The sequence below is a fragment of the Anolis sagrei genome, chromosome 2 (assembly GCF_037176765.1).
Source record: "Anolis sagrei isolate rAnoSag1 chromosome 2, rAnoSag1.mat, whole genome shotgun sequence".
Lineage (NCBI taxonomy): Eukaryota > Metazoa > Chordata > Lepidosauria > Squamata > Dactyloidae > Anolis > Anolis sagrei.
This window is the reverse complement of record NC_090022.1, coordinates 76604487-76629564: the sequence shown is the minus strand read 5'-3', so window position 1 is coordinate 76629564 and position 25078 is coordinate 76604487. Positions and strand designations below refer to the sequence as shown.

Sequence of the window (25078 nt, the reverse complement as noted above, 5' to 3'; positions counted from 1 at the left end):
TATGTTTAATGTCTCAAATCTGTTACACAACTTGTAAAATGCCACACTGGAGAATCACTAGTACTTTTGTAGGAGTAACTTCCCTTCTGCCTCCATGGGAGCTCAGATATTACTCAGATGTCATCACCTGCTCAAGGCAAGTATCCAGTACACTGCACACAAACATGGCTTACTTTGAGATATGATTTTACACTTGTTCATTGATGCACACCATAGACACAGCGAGAATTGTTTTCAGTTGCAGGCTCAACTAGGCATCCCACGCAAAATCACACAGAACAGCAGGTGAACACGAAGTGGCCAGCACATAGAGGCACATGTGGCAGTGATACAAGCAACACCAAACACTCAGACTCACCCCACATAGGGCATCTCATACACAATGCAGATGTAATATCTTGCCTTCAGAAACCAGCCTCTATCATTCTTTCCTCCTTTTGTAGGCAACAATGAGAAGTGTATTCCTGTCCAGTTTACAGGTAGGTAGCTTTCGGTGCTGGCTGTGAATTCACAAAGGATGAGGATTTTGGTGGGAAAGATAATTCCTCCAGGAAGCTGAGTGAAGGATTACACAGGCCCAATTTGACTTTTGCCTGGGGAGATGTAGCGCTGTGTTTCTCTCGGCTGTGTGAACAACAAACAGTGCAGCACTGCATGGTCCTGGTGACCAGCCCATCTATGGGTTGCAAGGAGCGCAGCCAGAAGGGTAGGAAGTCCCAGCTCTGAAGCCACTGAGGCAGTCGGCTGGGGTTTCGTGACTGCATGAAGTTGACAAAGGCCACACAAGCCAGAAGGCTCAAGAAGGGGGCTCCCACGCCCACCAGGACACGCCATCCAGCCAGGGAGAGTCCAAACACCAGCGATGGCAGCAACAGGAAACAGATGATCAAGTAGAAGATTGCGAACCAGCGGTATTTGGCTGTCTGTTCTCCGAGTCCTCTGGCCATTTGGATGGGGAGGCGGGTGCAGGGCAGAGGATACCACAGCAAGATCCCAGAGAGGTTGAAGAAAAAATGGCAGAGAGCAATCTAAGGAGGAAACCAAAGAATAGCTACCATCTCATAAGGGAAAGGAATATCTCACCAGGCTGAGAGCCATAGGGACAGGGCTAAATAACATCTCCATTCCTCTCTCCAGATATTGTTGGACTGCAGCTCCCATCAGCATCAACCAGTAAAGATATTGGTGAAGGACCATCAATGTTGAAATCTAAAGGATCTGGAATGCTTCCTAAGCCACACTTGGAGTAAGGCGTATCAAAGGGTGTCATATACCCTTTCCCCCTTTTTCTTTTTGAAACTTCTTTACTGTGATCCATCACAGTATGTAACAGGATTTTGATTCCTGGGTTATACATGTAATTTCCTAATTGGTACTATTATAAAAACATTTTGCTATAGTTTTTCAATTGATATCTCATCGAGTCTCAACTAATTTTGTGGCAACCACAAAAATGGGAGTATAACTTTCAAAGTAAGCACCGCAGAATTAAACAGGAATAACACTTTTAATTTTTTTCAAATTTTGTTACATAATGTAATTTGCTTAACTCATTGTTTGGTGGTATTCATTATGTGCATTTGCTTCAGTCTTGGAAGGGTTAGTTTCAAAAGGTAGGCTACATCAGCAGAACAGGTAGAAGCCATTTATTTGCTCACCTGAAAAGCGCTGGCCAGTTTATCTCCTGGACTGGCTAAAGCGGCTAGGATAGCGGTGGTTGTTGTTCCCATGTTTGAACCCAGAGTGAGTGGATAGGCACGTTCCAGGCTAATGACCCCAAGGCCTATCCCACAGAGAATGAGAGATAGCAGTCAGGAAAGCAGCATATTGGTTCTCCACAGCACACACATACACACCACCATCACCAGGCAGGGGAACATTCCTCCTTAAAGCTCTGGAGCACACTGTAGCTATGCTCTCTGGAGATGCTATGGGTTACTGTTCCAACAAGTGAGTTTTCCAAACTTCATGCCCAGTCAGAACCTCTTGAGCTATGGAGCACTTTTACTCATGACATCCTGTACCACAGAGCTCTTAGAAAGGGCTATGCTTCCCCTCAACTGCCAGGCAAGCAAGAATCTCAAGACCCCCTTCCCCTTCATATCACCCTGAATTAGGAAGGTAGAATGGAAAGTACTAGATGTCAAGGTTTCTCTTCATGTAATGAATAAAGAGTATGACTTTTTAGTTTCCTGTTGCACAGGCAAACATACCACACGTGCACTTGCATCTAGAACTTGGAAAGATCCTTTAAAAGTAAATTGTCTCTGATATTTGTTATAGGCTCTGGAAGTCTCTTCCTTCCATTGTATCCTTCTGGCAACAGATCATTGAGTATTGACTGCTTATGAGGAAATAATGTGCTATATTTTCTGTTGCTTCCCCAATGGATGTTTTCAATTTACTTTATTGATGACTTACATATATTTTAATTTTTATGTACTCAACCCCTAAAGGTAAAGGTTTCACCTTGATATTAAGTCTAGTTGAGTCTGACTCTTGGGGAGGGTGGGGGTTGCTCATCTCCATTTCTAAGCCGAAGAGCTGGCGCTATCCATAGACACCTCATAGGTCATGTGGCCAGCATGGCTGCATGAAGTGCTGTTACCTTCCCACAAGAACCAGTACCTATACTGATGTACTCACGTTTGCATGTTTTCAAACTGCTAGGTTGGCAGAAGCTGGGCTAACAGTGGGAATTCACCCTGCTCCCCGAATTTGAACTGCAGTGCCTACCTTTCGGCCAGCAAATTCAGCAACCCACTGTGCCACCAGGGGCCCCTACTCAACCCTTACCTTTGCAAATTTAACTTTTGTGGATTTAATTATTCACAGATTTTTAAAAATATTCTCTCTATGAATCTCTAGATCCTCCAGTGGAAATCATAGAGTTGATATGTAGGACCAGGAGATTCCTAGAGGAACCCTCCTCTAGGAATCTCCAGACTCACTTGCGTGATTCTGTGGCCAGTGCCTGGCAGAAGTTGACCATAGAATTATCTTTCATCCCTAACCCCTGCAATAAGAGTGGGACTATTGAATTAGTGATGTGAACTTCTATCCATATCTGTTTTAATTTTAATAACACCTTTGCTATTTTACAAAGCAGCCTTGTTACCACTCTTACCATCTGATTTTAACATTTGGGCTTCATTATGCCCTTGTTGGAGAGTGGAGAGAATATCTAACTCTTTACAAGTAACTGCAGTTATGTATTTGTTACTTCATTCCAAGCACTGCTTCTACTTGCCTTTGTCTTTGGCTATCTCTTTCTTTAAGAAAGGGAAGTAATGGCATACTCACCGATGAGTGGTGTGATTGCCGATGTGAAGACGGAACTGCTCTGTACCACAAAGGTCATTCCAGCACCAACAAGCATGGCGAAGTATCCAGTGACCCAACCAAATGGAGACGGCAGATCTGCTCAAGGAGGTAAGACTGATTTCTACACATGGATTCTGCCATAAGAGAGGCCCAGAAGAGAAACCACAGCCCCCTTGTAGAGCAATGGGGGGACAGGGTACAGATGGACAAGGTGCAGACTTGGAGTCCTACCTGTGTTGATGACCTTCTGGATAGCTCTGGCTACCTGGCCTTTGAGCACAGAGTTGAGTAGCTTAACCAACATGATGAGACAGGTACACAACATGATCAGGGACCCAGCCAGCAGCAGGAGCCCAACAGCCAAGTCCGGCAGAGAGGAGTCCACAAAGAGGTGGTTGCCTGGTTGAAAGAATAGAGGCAGAGCAAACCAAAGCAGAGAATATGTTGGGACTTACTACATTCCCCTTATCCACCTTAACTTCTGAATTTCTTATGTGGGGCCCATTTCCAGCTGGCACTCCTCACAAAGCTGTGCTGCCTAAAGGTAAGTCTTACATTTCTGTTTCATGGCACTGCTGAGATTGCCAGAACTTCCCAAGTGGCATGGAATAAGTGAGCTGCAATTTACGAGTCCTCCTCTATTGTCATTGGAAAAAACCTATAGAGAGGAAGGAAGGCACAAAGTGAAAAAGTCTGTTAAGCCACTAGAAAGAGGTTTAAAACAAAATCCACAAAAGAGTGATACCTTTATTGACCAACCAAAATGCACAAAATACATCACACAAGTTTTCAAAGCTCCTTGGGCTTCTTTATCAGGGAAAAGATGTTTAGAAATCATACAAGAGAAGAAACGTGATGATGGTAGAATCACAGGCACACATTTTGAATCAGATATTGTTTCTATTGCAGTTCAGTTATTCTGGGAGAGGTCACAATATAGACAAAGGTCATTACCCTTCTTGGCTATATGGGGACTAGGAACAAAATTATAGTCCCCAAACCTTTTCAGATTTTGCACATGATTTCATCCTCCATTTGTTACCCTTTCAGCTTATGTATGTATGTATGTATGTATTATTATTATTATTATTATTATTATGTTTCTGCTGTTTCCATCTTTTCTCCTTATCCACACACAAGTAGGTTAATGAGCGGGAATTAGAATCTATCAAAAATATCTTTTGAGGAGTAAGACTAAGAGTCTTGGAGAACATCTCAGGACCAGATTTCAAATATCTACCTGATGGCTATTAGAAAACATTTCTAAGATTGCCAGAACATCACATGAAGTGGGAAACTGTTTCTACACAAGAGGTGGAGCTGAGGAAATTGCAAAACAAGATGGTAGAAATGACAGTGGAGCTGAACGCAGCCCAAGAGCATAGTTCACTCAGCATCTCTCCCCGCTCCTGCTGTCTCTCCTGGCAGAACTCTCACCTGCCTGGATGGTGTTTCGCACCACACCTGGATCAGACTCTGGTTGTGCAAGCTCTCATTGCCTGTGGCGATGCCTGTGATCACTGACTTATCCAGCTGTAGGAAACAAGGAAAGGTGGGGGGGGGGTCATGTAAACCCTGTCAGTGATTGAAAATACAACCCCCTGGCCTAGAGTGTCAGGGAACTCATCTTCTCTAAATAAAATCTAGGCCAGAGATACTACATATTACCCTAAAACTATGGGTTAGGTCAGACTCTAAGATATTTGCTTTAGCAACACTTGCCCCCATCATAATCTCCCATTGCATTAAGGATTCCCAATATGTCAGTGTTGTGAGCATTTGTAACATATTGTAATATTCTCAAAAGTAGTTCAGTTCATACATCTAAAAATGTCACTTTTCTTTGGATCACCTAGACTATGTTTTGCTCACAACCTGGCCTCCATGTTGTCTGTGAGCTCTCTGCTATATTTTCTAGGTTGCCAGCTTGGCATACATCTCTGAAGCAAGCTGAGGACAACAGGAGAAATTTTAATTTTAGTCCTCAGCAGACAGAGGAGTAGCTGTGATTGTGAAATGGAATATGGTCTATTCACCAGGATGTCAAGCACAGGAAGGGACTGCCTAAATTTTCCACCCAGAACCAGAACTAAGTGGTCACACTTGTTCATTCTGTAGCACATACCTGAATAATAAGGCTAGTGAAAGGCTCTGTGATTACTTTTAGGAGCTCTGGAGCATCCTGTCCAACGCGGAACTTGAGGGCCTCCACAGCAACCTTGGTAGTTTGGTACAAATAGCCGGTGGTCACCTCAAGCGGCAGCAAAACCAGCACTGACAACCAGTTGAAGCAGTCATGGACGGTAGCCCCTGCAAAGGCCCTGCCAGGCAGTAGAGAAGCCATGAGGTGTAGGAGTTGTGGCATGGGAAGAGTGACAGCCAGGCTTCAGCTGGGCAATCTCCAAATTATCAGCCATCTCACCAGTCACTACATATAATTTCCTTCTGCACTTAACAAATTTCTATCTCACCTCACTTTTGTCCATTTGCATTGCCTTGCTCAAGGGATAAATTACTCTCCATTTGAGATGGACCTGTTTCCTCAGTTCCTATAGGATCCAGGAACCACTACCATCAAAATTCATGACACAAAGCATTGGCAATTGAGAAGTAGTTAGGGATGTGGGGCTACTTGCAACATCCTAGAGTTTGCCAAGTGCCTTCCACCCTCTGACTTACTTCTAGTTTCTGTCCACCATCCTAATTGCATAACTGCACAGCTTTTCTCTCTAATCTAGTGCATGGATGTACGCTGCCACCACACCTACCCGACTATTTCCAGTTTTCAACCCCCCACTTACTGCTATAATGCTCACCTCTTAAAATCATTTCTGTCACTGGCCTGCATCAGTGCCACAATGGTGTTGGTGACTGAGGTACCAATGTTGGAACCCATGATGATGGGGATGGCAGAAGCTACATCCAGCACTAAAAAAAAAGGGCAAGAGGTAAATGTTGAATGTTCAGATATTGCCACCAGGTGTGGTTTCATGAAACATTTTGATCAGAGAAAACACACCCATGAATGCATGTGTGGATACAATGCAATCTGGAGCACCAGAAACACAATGAAAGTTCACACAAACTGGGGTTTTTTTTGGGGGGGGGGCGTGTTTTCTCTCTTCCATCTTGTGCCTAACAACCACTTTGTACTCACCAGGTACCCCACCCAAAATTCTTTGGTTATATTCAAAGATCTTTCATTAATATAACAAAGTGTATACATCTTGCCAAATATATGTACTACCTACTATATATTTATAAATATTTATGCTTATATGTCCCAACCTACTTGAGGGACCGCATCTCCTCCTACCAGCCCACACGAGCCCTGAGATCATCAAGAGAGGTCCTTCTCTCGGACCCATCACCATCGCAAGCACGGTTGGTGGGTACAAAAGAGAGGGCCTTCTCAGTGGTGGCCCTGTAGTACTGGAACTCCCTCCCCAAAGAGATGTGTTCTGTCCCCTTGTTACTAGCCTTTCGCTTCTAGGTTGAAACCTTTCTGTAGAAGCAGGCCTTTCCCGACAACACATAATAAGCAATGACAAGGCAGCTAGTGATTATTGCCAAGAAACATCACTGAAGTATATCTTGCTCTGGCAAGGTTCGCATGGTCAAAGATGCGGAGCTTTGAGGATTCTTAATATAATGTTTTAAGAACAATCTTGGTGTCCTTAAGCACAGGGATTTTAAATATTAAATGTTGTTATTTATTATGCTTGTTTTATATGGTTTATGCAATGTGTTTATGCAATGTGTTTTTGTTTATTGGCTTATTCGTTTTGGTTGGAGGGATGATGTTGTGCTCTTGTATTGTGTAATTTCTATTTTTTAACCATTTTTTGCTGCTTTGAGTCCCACCCATGGAGGATCACAGTTACAGAAAATGAACATGTCAAACTCCTCTGGGACTTCCGAATTCAGACAGACGGAGTTCCGGAGCACAATACTCCTGACCTCACGATCGTGCAAAAAAACCCAAAAAAACAAAGTATGATTGTCAATATTGCAATCCCAGGTGACAGCAGGATTGAAGAGAAACATCTGGAAAAGCTGACACGATATGAGGATTTAAAGATCGAACTGCAAAGACTCTGGCACAAGCCAGTCAAGGTGGTCCTAGTGATGATCGGCACACTGGGTGCAGTGCCTAAAGACCTTGGCCTGCACTTAAACACAATCAGCATTGACAACATTACAATCTGCCAGCTGCAGAAGGCCACCTTACTGGGATCTGCACACATTATTCACTGATACATCACACAGTCCTAGACATTTGGGAAGTGTCCGACATGTGATCCAATACAACAGCCAGCAGAGTGAACTTGTCTGCTGTGGACTCATCTTGTTGTGTTTCTTCCTCTTCTTCTTCTTCTTCTTCTTCTTCTTCTTCTTATTATTATTATTATTATTATTATTATTATATCTTAAGTGTTATATCAAAAGAGTATGCAAACTGTAGGCTAATCTGTTTTAATGAGTCTGATCAACTCTATTTTGACAATAACGGATGTTTCCCTATGGCCTGTACTGTTTGCTGAGCTCTGTCATTTGTGCTATGCTACAACTGTTGCAACTGAAATATCATGTGCTAAGGGGCTGATAACCAGAAATTAAGGCATACCATACCAAACCTTCTTAAATAATCTCTTGCTGCATACTGCATTGGTCACACAGACCTCAGATAAGGATCGTCATGTATGCATTAGATATAGAAAAATAGTTTTGTTCATGTTCACTTTGTCACTGGTTGTGCTTTTCCTGCATAACAGGGGGTTGGACTAGATGGCCCATGTGTGGTCTCTTCCAACTCTATTCTGTGATTGCCTGCATAACTCTGAATATCTATGAAATACTGATGCTTGAAATAAACTTCATCCATCTTAATCAGTAATTAAGTTAGGACTGAAAACAGTGTCCTGGGGGATCCTTTGGCCAAAGTTATTGTTTGTTGTCCTTTTGCCTTCCTGACTTCATGCTGTGTTTCAGAGTTCATTTCAGCTTCATGTGCTACCTGAGGATATGATAGGGCTGGCATTTCAGTCCAAAGAGAAAAACCATTGACTTTTCTTGCAGTACAAATACAACAATTGTATTTGTACTGCAAGAAAAGTCAATGGTTTTTCTCTTGATGTTTTGGACTACTACGATTTCCACAATTACTTATTTTAGCTAGATAGCCAAAACATCTGGAAGGCCAGGTTCTTCACCGCCAGTGAACATTGAAGCCAATATGTATGTAGAAAATGGATATTCAATGAGGACTTTGTTTGTTTGTTTGTTTCCAGTATATCACAGACGGGGGGGGGGGGAGGTATTCTGGGAGAGAATGTGCTAGGAATTGACATTGGATACTCTCTGCTTATTCAAATAAAATACAGCTTACATGACTCTTATCAAAAATGCATGGGAACAGAAATATTTTGGATTTGGATTTCCCCCCCCAAGTTTTGGAATACCTGCATTTCAATATATATATATATATATATATATATATATATATATATATATATATCTTGGAGGTGGTACCCAAGTCTAAACATGAAACGCATTTGTTTCATGTACACCTTATATAAATAGCCCAAAAGTAATTCTATACATATTATGTTTGTGTGTGTGTGTGTTTTCCCCTCATTAACAGGCAGCTTATTGTACTTACATAAAAGATAAAAGATGAAAACAAAAAAAAGTTTGAATTCTACATTGATTCAACATGGCAGCAGCATTCGTTCAACTATTCTTATCTAGACGAAAATGTGACTGTGTAAACCGAAGCCTCGGGTTTGATTCCTGGGTGTGGATCTCAAAACACATTTTATTTTCAAATTCCTCTGGCTAGAATCCACAAGAAGAAGGCAAGCAAATCTTGGATCTCAGTGGAGGCTGGAACTATGTCCTGGAGTCTCTGTGGACTTCAGAGTGCCAGTGGATAAAGAGATTATGGTGTGTTAAAGCACAGAGCTTTCTGTGCAGAAGAGGAATTCTTACTTACTTAGGCTATCCCTCGTAGCCCGAAGATGATGATCCTCCAAGTCCAGTGTCTTGGCGGTGGATTTGTTAAGGTGGGTTCGTTAAATTGGTTAAGGATTACAATGTGGAATCTATATGGAGCCTCAGTCCATTCTTTCCTAACCTGAAAGACCTAACAGCCTCCTTTCTTTTCCTAGGCAATATTCCATCAGTGGATATATGAGCCTAAGAGTCACTACTAAGTGCTGGGGAAATGAGTGAAGTGCAAGACAGAATTTCTGCTTCTTAGAAGACTTCCAAACCCAGGACATTCCTGGGTACTTCTGATGAGAAGACAGTCCTTTCTAGTGTCTTCCATGCATCCCTCAGTGGATTAGAAATATTTGCTCAGCACTCTCCGTTGTCCCTTTAACTTTCCTAGGTGAGGTTTGGCCAATTGCCAGGAGGAATGCTATTGTCTGACCCAGCTGCCTTTCCAGACACATGAATTTAGTGACAAAGTTCTGTTAACCTTCAGAGCTTGCAGATTGTCTCACAGAGTTGCTCAAAATTCGACCCTTTCATCTAGATGAGTTCCTCCTTTAGTCCCTATTTCACTCCTGAGCCATTTTGTTTTAATAACTTTGTGCAGGAGAAAAAAGTTAGTGTACTTTGAACTATAAAAAAAGGTGTCACCATCTTAGCCCCTATGTGGATAATTTCAGATTTTGGAGTATTCTAGAATTCTAGGTAAGGGATGCTCAAACCTACACAATCAACATTTATTCTGTCTGAAAGATCCCCTCATTTCTGCTTCATCCCATCTGACCAATCTCCATGCTATTCTACCCCATCCCTCTTCTTGGATTCCTCTCCCTGTCTAGCCAGTACTCACGCCCAGAGGCAACCATGCTGACGACAATGGAGCTGGAGGTGCTGGAACTCTGGACCAGGACAGTGGCAAGGATTCCCACCACGAGCCCCGCCACAGGGTTGGCAAGGATAGCGTTGTCCTTGAATATGTCCCCTGCTACTTTACCTGGAAAATGACATTGGTTTGTAAACAATCCCAATTTATTTATTTATTTATTTATATGTAATATATATAAATAAAAATCAGCGAGCAAGCAGGATGATCTGACTTTTCTTTTTCTTCCTCCCAATGAGACTCATCTTCTCTAAACTGTTTTTCTAACATGATGAAAGAAAGATACATGGAAACTTCCGGTCCTTTTCAAGAAAGCAAGGTCAGAAACTGCTATCACTTACCATCATTGGTCACTCACTAGTAATAACTGAAGGGTGATAAAAAGTGTGGCCTTCTAGATACTGTCAGAGTTGCGATTCCTGGCATTCCTCATCCTTTGCTATGTTAACTCAGGGCCCTTCCACGCAACCCTATATCCCAGAATATCAAGGCAGAAAATACTACATTATCAAAGTGTGGACTCAGATAACCCAGTTCAAAGCAAATATTGTGGGATTTTCTGCCTTGATATTCTGGGATATAGGGTTGCATGGAAGGGCCAGGAAGGGCCCTAAGATTGATGGGAGTTGCAGCCCAACAACATCTGGAGGACTGTATTTTGCTTCTTCCTTTGCATGCTGTGCTTTAAAAATGTTCTATTTTCACAGTTGCAAGCTGCCTTGAGTCCTGAGCTTGTAAAAAGCAGAAATCATCACCACCATCATCACTGTCTGGTGAAATCACTGCTATAAAGCAGTGCAGCTGCTAAATGCCTTCAGAATACTCCCTGTCTGAAAGGCTCTCTTTCTAATAGCTTTGTTTCAAAAAGAGACTTTGATGAGTATTTTGGACTTTCTATCCAGCAGGCAAGTGACATATGGAGGAAAGGAACCTGCTTTGGCCATGCTTTCTTTCATAGCAAGGTGGGCCTAGCAGAATCCATGGCAGCTACATGAAAGTGGGATTAGTAACACTAAAAGGAAAGATACACTATTTTTGCAATCTGATATGGGATAAAATAAAAAGAAAGCAGTTTAGATCGGCAGGCGAATCTCACCTCCTGCCAGTTGAAATGCAGAGCTCAGTACATCAAGGGAGCAAACAAACAGGTACAAAAAGCCAAGCATCAGGGGCACCTTGAGAAGGGTGGTGAGGATAGATTTGGTTCTTGCACCTTTGCCAAGTTCTGCAATGGAAAGAACAGGCATTAAACACAGTCAGTTAGGCATTAGATGAAAAGCACCCAGTTCAGTTTGTTGCTCCCAAGATCGTGCAGTTGATCACTCAGCACCTGGCCTTTTCTGTTTTCTTCTTTCTCAACATTGCACTTCCCACTGAATCTCTCAGACATGCAAAGCAGGCACATCACATTAGAGTTCAGAAGAGCAAAGGTGGAGTATGACATGATCATTTTTCACCTCCTTCAAAACCTTTTTGCAGTCAAAGCAAGATGGCAAAGAGGCAGTCATCCATCAGGCGAGTATTCCCATTCTGAAAACAAGTCCACTTTACTTCAACCCTGGCTTGGGTTGCTTAGTAACAGTGTCAGAATCTGCCAGTCATTTGTCTATAAATGCCTAGTGCTTCGCAGCAGGAAAAATGGCCAGAAGTGGCAACCATAATCCTTCAGCAAAAGCCACCCACATAATTGGAATGGGCAAATGAGAACCAAGTAAAATGTGTTCTGACATAACACGAGCACCTTAACATTGAGTGGAGGACTGTGAAAATGGGGGCATCGTTGTGAGCCCCTGTGCACGATTTCATGACTCAGTCACTTGTCTTAAGGGAGACTTTCCCTGTGGGAAGTCTTCCCTTTCAATATTTATCAGCTGGAAACAGATTGGTAGACTTGTTGCTGTTACACAGCCTTGATGCTTTCATTCTAACAAGCAGGGAATCATAACTGATTTATGACAAAGGTCCAGCTAGAGCTTATTTAGTGCACATGGTGCTATTCTGATATTCCAGCCATTTATTTTATTTTATTGAAATGACTGGGGTAGATTTCATGGCAGGGGAGGAACCCATAGGACCCTTTAGATCAGTGTTTCTCAACCTGGGGGAGTGGACCCCTGGGGGGACATGAGAGGTTGTCAGAGGGGTTGCCAAAGACCATCAGAAAACACAGTCTTTCTATTGATTATGGTGGTTCAGTGTGGGAAGTTTGGCCCAATTCTCTCATTGGTGGGGTTCAGAATGCTCTTTGTAGGTGCACATAGCAGCGTGGTGTGCATGTGCGGGTGAGGGAGAGCATGTGAAGTGAGAGGTAGGCTCGCACCAGCAAGTCCCTTCAAGCTATGGGGGTTCTGTGTGGAAAGTTTGGCCCAATTCTATTCTTGGCAGGGTTCTCTTTAATTGAAGGTGAACTATAAATCCCAGCAACTACAACTCCCAAATGCCAATTATATTTTCCCCAGATTCCACCAGTGTTCACATTTGGGCATATTGAGTATTCATGCCAAGTTTGGTCCAGATACATCATTGTTTGAGTCCACAGTGTTCTCTGGATGTAGCTGAACTACAACTCCAGAACTCAAGGTCAATATCCACCAAACCCTTCCAATATTTTCTATTGGTCATGGGATTTCTGTGTACCAAGTTGGTTCAGTTCCATCGTTGATGAAGTTCAGAATACTCTTTGATTGTAGGTAAACTATAAGTCCCAGCAACTACAACTCCCAAATGACAAAATTAATCCCCCCCCCCCCCCAACAACCTCACCAGTATACAGATTTGGGCATTTTGGGTATTTGTTTCAAATTTGGCCCATTGAACGAAAATACATCCTGCATATTGGATATTTACATTACGATTCATAACAGGAGCAAAATTACAGTTATGAAGTAGCAACAAAAATAATGTTATAGTTGGGGGTCACCACAACGTGAGGAACTGTATTAAGGGGTTGCAGCATTAGGAAGGTTGAGAAACACTGCTTAAGAGTTCTTGCCCAGAATTTCTGCTCAGCTGTAGATGACATTATCAATGGTGAAGAATGCTGGGAATAGTAGTCTGAAGAGCCTCACATTTCCCATCCTTGATTTATGATGTTAATGGAAATCCTAATAGAGTTGCCTATTTCTTATATATTTCACTACACCCCATTCTGAGAGCTGGGACAAATTAATTCTGAAGAGTGCAACTCACTGGCTATGCTAGCTGGAGGATTCTGGAAGCTGAAGTCCATAAAAGTAACTTTTCAAACCTCTCCCATGGCATGTAGCCTGAGGCTCTGGCTTTCCCCTCAGAATTTTCTTACTAAGTTGAAAGGGGGCCCTCTTCCAAGTAATTGTACTCAGGTCAGCTTCTCTAAAAGAAGAAACAGTTGCTATGAAAAAGCTGAGTCACTTTCACACTGAATTGCAGGTCAAAATGACCTATGGCTCTTACAAGAATTTGAAACGAAATCTTCCACAATTCAGTCATGGTCACGATGGTCATGCTTTCTGTTCTGGGCATGAAGAAGCTGCCTGTTTTTCTATAATGTTTACATTAGGGGGCTTCTTTCATGTTATTTTTGCTCTTGCACAACACTGTATTTACTGTATATGCCACTATTCTGAATAAAACACTCCCCCAAGCTGCAGATGTTAATTAAAATAAATCTAAAGCAGAGGACACCAAACCATTGCATGACTCAGGGGGTATCCAACTTTAGAATTGACGTAGTTTGACACAACTTTGATTGCTATGGCTAAATGCTATGGAACCAGTGGGAGTTGTAGTTTTATATGGTCTTCAGCCTTCCCCACCAAAGAATAGCACTGAGCCATGGCAGTTAAAGTGGTGCCACCCTACATTAATTCTACAGTGTAGATGTACCCTTAGTATTAACTGCATTAATACACCCACAGCCATCTGGAATATCAGCATGCGAAGGGCTCTTGTAGCACCTTAGAGACAGAGATAAATATGTTAGTAGTCTAAGCTTTTATAGACTAAATGGCATCTGAGGAATTAGGCTTATGGCTCATCTACACTGACCATATAATGTAGTTTGAAGCTGCAGCAGCTAGATAACTCATGCTACAAAACACACTGCAGTACACATTAAGGAGATCAAAGTGGATCAAGCAAAGAAACCGGAAACACTGAAGTAAGCCCCTGAATGTAGCACAGTGTGGGCAACATCTAAACCACATTGCATGGAGAATGCAAAACACATTTCAACGAACTGATGAGCATCATAAAATTCAGAATGTGGAGGAGTGGGGACTGCCAAAATTGCCCCAAAGGCATGGCTGGGCAGCAGAGAACAACTGATTACCACCAGTGCTGTTTCTTTTCTGGTCCTTTTTTCCACCTCATATGCCTCAGAAGTGCTTTGTGTGCATTTCATCTGGAAATGGGGATGGGGGTACAGAAACCCACATTCTCTGTGGTTATCTGCCTGTAGATACTGTGGATTCTGGAACCAGTTTGAGGCCACCTTCCATCAAACCTGCTCCAAAAATGACAGTCTAATCATCTGCACCGTGAAATCAATGTCTGCCAAACCAGTTCCATAGAATAATAGAATCAGAATGGGAAGAGACCACAAGGGCCATCCAGGCAAACCCTCTGCTGTCCCTAAGTGGTCAGTGTAGAACTGCCTTTCGTCTACAAAAGCTTATGCTATCAACTTCATTTTTTGTTAATTTTAAGGTGTTTCAAGATCCTTTTGCACATTACTTTTCCACTTTGATTATTCCATTCGTGCGACATCAGCTCTTTGTCTTAAGTGGTTTGCCTTGGTACATCTTTTCTTGGAAGGGTGCTACTGCCATCTCTCCAAACTTCCTCTTTTCTTATAATGACCTGGTTGGCCTCTCTCTGAACCGAATGATGGGCTAGAGAGGCTTTTTGTTTGGTCCAGCAAGGCTCCTCATATGTCCTTATATCATCATTGCGCAATCCTGTTGAGACTAAACTGAGTTGGATGTTCTTTTTAATGTGATGAAATGTTTTATATGTATTTTAGAACTTATTTATTGTATGTTGTTTTATTATGTTATTTATTGTATTGCATTGAATTCTGCTGTTAGCCATGCTGTTAGTCTCTCCACGGAGGTAGAGAGGAACGGGATATAAAAGTTCTAAATAAATAAATAAACCAAAGAAGTAAAAACTTAATCAGAAAGGCTTCATGATAAGTTGGAGAAATAATGAGTTTTTGGTTCTGAAGGAAGTCAGCGAATGTGAGGTCAACTTGACTCAAGGTAATAAATTGGGAGAGTGAGTAATGAGGGAAGGAAGAGGAAATGATGGACGAAACAAATGAGAAAGGCACCTTTTCTATAACCAAGCCACATCTGTTTATAATGCATATGCATTTCACTTGAAAACTACTGATAATTGCAGAATTTGCAGATACATATGAATTGCATTCTTTAAAAACCTATAAAAGATCATAATCCATAGATATTTATGGCCTGAGATTTGCCCAAGTGCCTTGGGTCTTTACTATGCTGTGAACAACAAACATCCTCTGCTAAGATGCACTGACAGTCATTTGTAAAACTACGCAAGTACAAGCCTCATAAAGGAAAAGACAAAAAGATCCTGAAAGGCCAGTTGTGAGAATCATTTGAATAAAATAACTCTTTTTCCCCTCTGTGTGTACAGCACAAACTGTAATGGTGGTCTGATTCATCTCTAAGGAGAAAAGGAGTATTTGGCTACTGGAGGTGGTCCATCTCCTCATGTGGATTTGAAAGAGCTAGAAACGAAGGAGTTGGCATACAATGCTTTTCATACAATACAAATAAATAATTGGTGAACAGTAGCCTACTGAGAGTCAGATGTAATTGTCAGGTTTTTTTACTGACATTGTTACTAAGCAACAGTATCTACATTGTTGACACTACTTCCACAACATGTAATTTTGTATACATATACCTCAAGGCACACTCGTTCGCTAAAGAAGTCTATGAACAAGTTTTATTTTATTTAGTTTATTGTCTTATCAGTTGAAATTCCTGGCATGTGTGCAGCTTTCACAATAAAGGTGTTTAGTGTGGATTTTAATAGTTAATTTTAATATATTGATAGACTCTGATTTTTTTTAATTTTTCTGATTTTAATATATGTGTATATTGTATTTGTATGCTTGTGTTTGTATGGCATTGAATTATTGCCAATTTGGAAGCTGCTCTGAGTCCCCTTCGAGGTGAGATAGAGAAGGGTAAAATACAGTAAATAAATAAAATAAATAAGTAGTGCTATTGGCATTGCTTTGCTGAAATTTGCTAAATGAATTTTAAAAAGAGTGTCTTGCACACTCTTAATGCTTTATTCAACAATGCCTTTGTTGTCAGCTATTTTTATAATGTTTGATGTAGAAAACTACTTTCTAAACTAATCCCCAGCCAAAGGAATGGGGATTTTGAAAGATGCAGTCTAACTTTTACTCATACCTCTGCTTATCAATAACTTTCATTTAGCAAGTATTTCTGTCATTATTAAATTCCTTCCTTGTGGGTTTAGCACATTTTAGTGTTTCTGAGTGAATGTTGGTATGGATTAGAGATAGATAACTGAGCCAACTGTCTCTTTTCCAACAATCCCAGTTTGCCAGATACAGCCCTGATTTGGTTGTTGTAGGTTTTTTGGACTATATGGCCATGTTCTAGAAGCATTCTCTCCTGACATTTCACCTGCATCTGTGGCAGGCATCCTCAGAGGTTGTGAGGTCTTTTGGAAACTAGGAAAATTGGATTTATATATGTATCTGTGAAATGTCCATGGTGGGAGAAAGAACTCTTGTATGTTGGAGCTAGGTGTGAATGTTTCAATTGGCCACCTTGATTAGCATTTAATGGCCTGACAGTTTTTTTGGTGTGGCTTGTTACTGCCTGGGGGAATCCTTTGTTGAGAGGTGATTAACTGTCCTTGGTTAATCCCACTTTTTGAGCTGCTTTTCAAATTTCCTAGTTTTTCTCTCCTCCCACTCCACAACTACATCTTGGATTAATTCAATAACTACAAATTGAGTTCAAAGTGAATAGGTAGGTTTTGAGCTCTACCTCAGTAAGAAGGGAAGAGAAGGGAACAATCTTGCTCTTCCCTGTAAGATCAAGCAAAAGAAAACTGCCATAACTTCTAGATTGTGTCTTCTTCCTCATTAATAACATTTCCCATCTTGACCAGACTCCAATGTAGCTTGGCTACACATGTCCTAGTTGTCATCTGTGAAATATTGGAAGATATTGTTCTGCAATCCCAGTTCCTGATGGAAGAGAACACTCTGCCAGGGCCTGGGGAATCACTCCACGGCCTCTTCCCTCCTTGTGCTAAGTATATTTCTGGGCCTCTGGCCAGGGAAAGCAGGAGGCAATGGTGTTGGCGGCGGCTTACAGGATTAAAAGTAAATAGAGCCTTTCTTTCCTCATTCCTGTTCAGTAGCATCCAAGCAGGACATTTGCCAGCCCCCCTAGCTTGAATGCTCACAACACCCTTGTTTGTTCCCTTTTCACAGATGTCTTCATCATCTATAGGATAAGCAATGGGGCTCTTGGCAAAGGAAGCTGAGCAATTATCTATGCTTGCATGCTCAGTTTGTCGACATTATGTATTTGCAGCAAAAAAAAGAATGCCTTTGACTACTTGTTGCCAATGAATAATTAAACTTCAGTCGTTGACAAAAACGGCAAGAAAATTTGGTTGGGAGCCCTGCTGGGATTTGTATAGTGGAGGAGTGCAAAAAATTTAAAGCATTCTTGAAAGTCACAGAACAATATAAATAAAGAAACTATCACTCATCACACTGCCATTAATGATACACAGGAAATCAATGATGGTTGGTGTGATTCATCCAGTCCATCCTAAGCTTTAGATCAGATTTTGAAAGGAGCTATCCAAAGGCTGAACCCTATTCTCACAATAGGTTGAGCACCTTGGATGGGTCACTGGTACCTACAAAGCTTGTACTTATACAACACTTAAAAGCCACATCCTCAGTGGATCCTCTTAGTCCTTACAAAGGGAACCTTTTTCCCACTATCAAAATCTTTAGGAGTTTATCATATGAGGCTGACAAATCAAAATGACATCAAGATAATACCATGTTTGGCTGGTACTTCTCACATCATGTCTCTCCCGTTGCTGCTTTGCCTTTTAGTCATTACTCCTCCCTCCTTATGCTCTCTCATATTCCCTGAATGCTCCTACCCCTCCCTTCAGATTCTTCTCCCTCTTCCATTTCCTTCTATTTTTATTATAATTTTCTAATTAGTATTTTGTGTTTTAGTTTTTAGGTTAGATTCTAATGATTTTAATGTATTGTACTTTTATAAGACTGTACCCCACTCTCCTTATGCTGGTCTATGACTGTAATAAATATTTGATTGACAGTCATTAGTGGAGTACCTTTTATTATTTAGAAGAAAACCCAGCCAGTGGCTCCCAATATCACTATTGTTGTGATGCTGCCCCTGGAACAAAGGGTCCCTTCCACTGAGGTTATGATATTCCAACAGTCATGTGGCATGAGTGGGCATGATTCTCCTCGCCTGCCCCTCACAAGTCCAAAGCAGGATGAAGTTTTTACTTTATTTATTTTTTTGTTTTAATCATGTTGCCATAATTGTGCAACCACAGTAAAAATATATTAAAAATTAAAAGACACACAAGGACAGGAAGACAGCATTAGTGATCTGATGCAGAAGAGTGACCACAGGACCAAAGCAACATGGAGAAGTGTGAAAGTGATTGTTTCCATACTGGAATGTTTCCATTTGCTTCAATAACACAATTGCTACAACACAGCAGGCTGATGTGAGAAAGTCCTAAAATACTGTAGAAGTTATATCTGGATCCCACCTGACAAACCAGGAAAGGCAAAACTAATATTCATTCTAGGACAACGTCTTCACAAAAGCCTTTTATACTGGAGAAGGTCAACAGATCTCTCACTACCCCCATTAGCAAATTCTGAGAATCTGGAGTAGTATTTAATAAATTGTGGTCTTGTTGCATTCTCCTTGAAAACATTGGTGAAATCTGTATATCATGGGCCTGATTCCCTACCTTAGAGTGTCCTTGAAGCCCAAGATGCATTACTCCCCAGCAGTTATAATTCTGAATAGGAAAGATGAGTCAGGCTGACCATTTAACAAAGCTGGCAGGAACAATTGAAGGCCATTTCTTCAGGACTGGAGTGTGCATTCTGGATGTAAAAAGGAAGCTAGGGCAGGTTTTCTTATAAATCGTCTCTGCCATTATAAACCTGTACATCCCTTGAGATCCTCAGTATGCAGGGCTCCGTTCTCTGGCTTCTCTTAATAAAACTGACAGGTGGGCATCACATATAGGGCCAGCTCCATGGCAGCACAACAAAAAATGCATTCTCCAGGCAAGTCTGCCACGTTTCCTCTTGGTCTCTATGTTTATACATTTCCTTTTATTTTAATGCTGCTGAATTTTGCCTTTGTTTTATTTGAACATTTTTATTCTGTGTTGCATTTAGGGATATTTTGCGCAAACTACTTCAGACTAGATGATGCAAATTTCTCACATGCAATGGCTTATGTCAGTAGTTCTCAACCTGTAGGTTCCCAGGTGTTTTGGCCTACAACTCCCAAAAATCCCAGCCAGTTTAGAAGCTGTTAGGATTTCTGGCAGTTGTAGGCCAAAACTTCTGGGGACTCACAGATTGAGGACCACTGGCTTATGTCCTATTCTATTTCTCTTACCTGGTCTCTGCACTTCATCCATGTTCTGCCATGTTGTAGAAGGATGAGTCTCGTTTTTATACTTTTTCAGGTTTTCAGCCAGTCTCCCAGGAGAACCTGGGCAGATGCAGTCGAGATGATTCATCGTATTGACAATAGAGAATGGCTATACATTGAGGTCAGGGGTTCTCTGTACCCTGTGCAGAAAGAAGTACTATTATTCAGTCACATACATGAGCTTTAGGATTACCCCGCTGTGAATAAAACAGTTGTAAAACAAAAAGTAGCATATCTGGACATTATCCTTAGTATATATCCAAAGTATAGAGCAGCCATGGAAAGAGAACCATATGGTGTCCAAAGAACAAACTATCTAGCATAATATTTCTCCCTCTCCCACCATATTCCGACTTCTGTTCTACTGGTCTTTGTTTGGTGCTGGAGCTTACCAGTAGACAGCACAAACACCACAGGCACACACTCAAATCCATAGAACACCCCCCTGCTCCTGCCCCCACCCATTTTTCAAAGATAGCAGGAAATCAAGATGGCTTTCATGTACAGAAAATAAAACAATACCAAACTTTTTGAGAGGAAAGACATAAAAACAAGACGAGATATAACATCAGGGAATATTCATCAATGGTACTGTGTGCTGAAACACCCAGGTACAGGAGTAGACACCTTTGTTGAGTACCTTGGGAGTTGAAAGAGAAGGAATAAGGTGAATCCTGCAAAATATTTGCTCCTTCTCCTCAAGATTGATGGCATTATTAGACTGGTCTCTTCCTACTTTATATCATTTCTGCCTGCCAATTGAATATGCTAAGATTATAAACATGCCTGTAAGAAACTCTGGCTCTCAATCAAACATCCTCACCACCTTCCTGGTTCAGATTGCTAATGCAAAGAGCTGCATAGTTAAAGTTTCGGGCTAGTTCCATGTTGCCTTACAAACTTTATGCCAGTATCTGATGGGAATATGCTCTTGAAAGATTAGCAACTCAAGAGACTGGCCAAAGCAGGGCTCTTCTCAAATGATCCAAAAGGCCAACTGGATTGAGTCCAACATGGATATTATTGGTGTAGTCTTGACTAATATTGTACTGGACCTCCTTCCCTGTTTATAACAGAAGTAGGGGATGTGAGGCCCTCCAATGGACCTCACAGTCAGCTATGAGACCATCAAAACCAGTCCAAAATCTAAAGGTCCATGCATTATCCACTCCTTGTCCTATGTGAAGCTCTGGGCTTCCTTACATCTGAGAGCCAAAAAGGTGACCCAAAATCATCTGGAACCAGCTGTCAAATCCATATGTTCTGGGGAAGACTGGCCCTTTTGGTTGTTGCTCTTATGCTAAGCTAGTGGTGCTAAGATCCTTAAATATTACAGGATTACAATTCCTAGCAGCCCTGGCCAGCATAGGTTATGGTAAGAGACACTGGGGGTTGTAGTCCATTAATACCAACAGCCCCACCTGATTTCCACACTTGTTAGGCTTGACTAGGATTGCCACACCGCCCATTTGACCAGGTTTTATCTGGGTTCTAGGCATGTTACCTTCTATCCATTTGGATCACCACCCTGGCCTGGATGCCAAGCTTTTATCAGGAAAAGCTAGTCTCTAGCTCTTGTAGGAGTCAAGAGATGAGACAAAAGGTTCAGTCACTCTCCTGTTCAATTGCTTTGCAAGAAGCACGTTTTAGCCCTGCCTTTCATATATGAAGTGAGGTGAAGGAGAGCTGCAAGCAGTGGCATGCAACATGCAAAGGAGAGAGGCATTGCAAGGAGATGAGATGGGATGAGGGCATGGAATGCAAGAAACAAGGAATGACAGAATGGAGGTATGAAAGGCAGGAGGAGGAAAGGGAGAGTGAATGATAGAAGCGGTGAAATGCATGAAAGAAGCAAAGGGACACTTATTGCAAGGGGAGTGAAAGGAGCAGGTGTGGGGAAAGGAGGGAAGAAACAGGTCTATCGCTTTGAAAGGGAACTTCTTTTCTCACATGAAAGAACACCTTTCAAAGCTTTAAATCGAGCAGCCATGTTAGTCATTTGCATCAAAAAAATATGAATCTATATTATCTCCCTTCTCCACCTTATTAACTGATTAATTTGATTTGTCATGTGCTTTTGTGGACTGCAGCCACTTCATCAGAGCTGTGGACCATTGCCTGAGTTGCCAGGTGTTTGTGCTCCTGGCTCAGGTGGGAGGAGGGAATGGAAAATGGACAAAGTGCAAGCATTGCTTGTTACCTTAGCTGACATCAACAAGCAATAATTGAGTGACAGCATAGACATCGTAACACTGAAGTATGGGTTAGCATGTACATTATAATGAAAAGTCAAATAGTTTAAAGGAAGTTAAACTAAACTTTTTCCTAGTGTTAATAAAACACTTAAGCTGTATCCCTGGAGAAAATCATGTAATATAGTTTCCTACCAGTTCCTGCTGTTTGTCCTTACTTTTCTCTGCGTTTTGCTGTGAATCAAATAGCAGTCATTCTCAAGGGCTTTCTGTGGCATTTTCATGGATCTGAACTTTTTTGACATTAGCAAAAAAGTAGTGGTAATGTTTTCTACAGTTATCCAATTAAAATACCACTGAAAGTGATGATAAATTACAAAATGTTGACAGTATTGCTGTTCTGTTATTTATACTGCATTCTAAATGTGCATGCCCAATTTGCATGTCCCCTACTTCCTGTTAATCCCCACAACAACACCTTAAATAAGGTAGATATGGCAAAAGGTAGTAATAATGGCCCAAGTCAAATATTACATTTCACAAGCAAGGAGAAATTTGGTCTCCCTGTTGCAGGTCCAGCACTTTAAGCAGTGTACTGGTTATGTTAAATTAGTTGTTACTACAAAAATGGTACAAAAATTGAAATATATTGGAATAAAAATGAGTTTTTATGACTAAAACAAAAACTAGATGAATATGCATAATGATAATAACTTGCATAATATGCAAATTAGATACCCAGTTTTGAAAAAAAAAAAGCAATATAGCAACTGTAATCTTGGTTTCCCTCATTTCTTTATTCTCTTACCTGCTGCAGGTGAGCCATTCAATAACAGATCTCAAGGTCATGCACATCCATACTTCTTTTGTAGGGAAACTGTCTGGAAAAGTCACTATGCGTCCTTTATACACTGAACAGGAGCAAAGTCTAAAGAGGTTAGTTCTGCTTCTACCATCTATTGCATGCTTCCCTCTTCCCTAGAAATTCTTTTAGTTAATTGCTAACTTCTACATTACTCTGCCTTGTGCACCAGAGTAACCTAGGCAAGATTACCAAGGCATTGAATGCAAACCAAGTCTGGTTTGCCCATAGTTTTTATCTATACTCTTAGTGCACACTGAATGAGGGCAGAGTAGAGACCCAAACATGGCAACTCCATCTTTTTATAAGAGAAATCCCTCTGTTTTGGTAGTACTAGTGGCCTTACTATCAGCTGGTTTGGAAAACCAACCAAAGCCTTTTCAGATTTTTTATTTCATATGAACTCAAAGGGTTTTGAAGATGTATCCATGAATAGGAAGATTAAGGTATGTGTATGTAGTGTTTTCTGACGCAGCAGTAGATGTGAAATATGTGTAAGCAAATGTAATAGATAAAAACCATAGTCAGTGTTCAATTTGATCATCGTGGCCACATTTACACTGCCATATAAAATCTAGATTATCTACACTGATTTGATAATCTGGATTATATGGCAGTGTAGATTCAGCCTCTGTGTCCTCAAGCAAATCAAGCAAACCATGACAATTTTCACCCAGGCTGAAACAATGTTAACTAATTAGTTAGTGCAAATAAAACACATTTCTATTGACTACCTTGTTTGTTTTTCCATCTAGTTTGAGCCTGTGGTACCCAAGGCTCCTTCTTGCTTCCTTAAGATTCAGGAAAGAAAAGTGTAGCACTTTTAATCGTGGCAGGATGATAAGAGTTCTGTACCTTTTGACATTTCAGAGATGCAAACTGGCACACATGTATGGCTAAGCAACACCAAGAGTGGCTGGGATTGCAAAAAATACTAATGAAAAGAGTTGAATGTTTCATGAACACTGTATATACATATCCTGAAAGTAATCACATACACAATATTTTTCATAAATTTTATGCATGAAACAAAGTTTGGGTACATTAAAACATCACAGCCACCCGTGTGAATGATTCTGGAGTATTTTGAATTTTGGAATTCTGGAACAGGGATGCTCAACCTGTATTAAAGTAATCATCAGGAACAGGAAAACAATGAATGCAAATACATGTAAGTTCGCAAATATTGTGTAATCATGCGCACATAGACAATTATTTTTTGGTCGCTCCAGGCATCTAATTACATCCTCAATAAAACTATGTATTATTTATGATGATGATTTTGACGTTGCCTTTTAAAAACTAAGTGCTTCACATAAAATTAAAACAAGATACAGGGCTTGTCCTCAGGCTCACAAAAAGTGGGCTGTAAGGTATAAATAGTTCAGCCTGACAGCTGTTCTACTTAAATTCATTCAGACAATGAAGCCTTGTGGTGAAATTAAACAGTCCAGTCATGTTTCCTCTACTGGGGAAGGAGCAAGGTACAAGAGAAAAGAATAAACAATAAGAGTGGCTTTATATCAGGCTAAATATTTTGGATGGCAATTCCCATAATCCCCCTTCCAGCTGGCATGGTAAACTGGTGCTCTAACCCGGGATGATCAGGATTATGCAAATATACTTCAGGTAACAAAGATGGGTTCTTGAGCAGGACCAAATTTTCTGATAATTTTGTACCAATGGCAGACATAATATGGAATAAACAGAGAGAAGGCTCCTGTACCACAAATAAAGAACAGTTCAACATGTTTCTGCAAATGTTTTCTCCATAACTCACAATATTATTTATTTTTATTGTGTCAGAAGTGAATTGAGAGTAAAGTTATAATGTATAAAAAAAACCCACAACGTTAAAAACTTGGCATTATACTAAATTTCCTTTGACCAGAAGCTGGCCACTGTAAGTGCCTCTGGTGTCGCTATAAGAAGGTCCTCCATTGTACATGTGGCAGGGCCCAGGTTGCATTGCAGTAGGTGGTCTGTGGTTTGCTCTTCTCCACACTCGCATGTCGTGGACTCCACTTCATAGCCCCATTTCTTAAGATTGGCTCTGCATCTTGTGGTACCA

At 41.1% G+C, this 25078-nt stretch overlaps 1 protein-coding gene across 1 annotated transcript in view; it reads right to left on the bottom strand.

Annotated features, from left to right (window-relative positions):
• Positions 1 to 173: 173 nt before the first annotated feature.
• Positions 174 to 25078, bottom strand: part of SLC34A1 (solute carrier family 34 member 1) — a 29903-nt gene continuing 4998 nt past the window's right edge. The window contains exons 2-12 of the mRNA XM_060760997.2: positions 19918 to 20093; positions 11301 to 11429; positions 10172 to 10315; positions 6141 to 6252; positions 5450 to 5645; positions 4762 to 4857; positions 3880 to 3982; positions 3556 to 3723; positions 3304 to 3420; positions 1659 to 1783; positions 174 to 1028 (exon numbers count right to left, since the gene is read on the bottom strand). Of these exons, the coding sequence (XP_060616980.2) occupies positions 474 to 1028; positions 1659 to 1783; positions 3304 to 3420; positions 3556 to 3723; positions 3880 to 3982; positions 4762 to 4857; positions 5450 to 5645; positions 6141 to 6252; positions 10172 to 10315; positions 11301 to 11429; positions 19918 to 20041 (1869 nt within the window). The 5' untranslated portion in view covers positions 20042 to 20093 and the 3' untranslated portion in view covers positions 174 to 473. The remainder of the gene's footprint in view (positions 1029 to 1658; positions 1784 to 3303; positions 3421 to 3555; positions 3724 to 3879; positions 3983 to 4761; positions 4858 to 5449; positions 5646 to 6140; positions 6253 to 10171; positions 10316 to 11300; positions 11430 to 19917; positions 20094 to 25078) is intronic.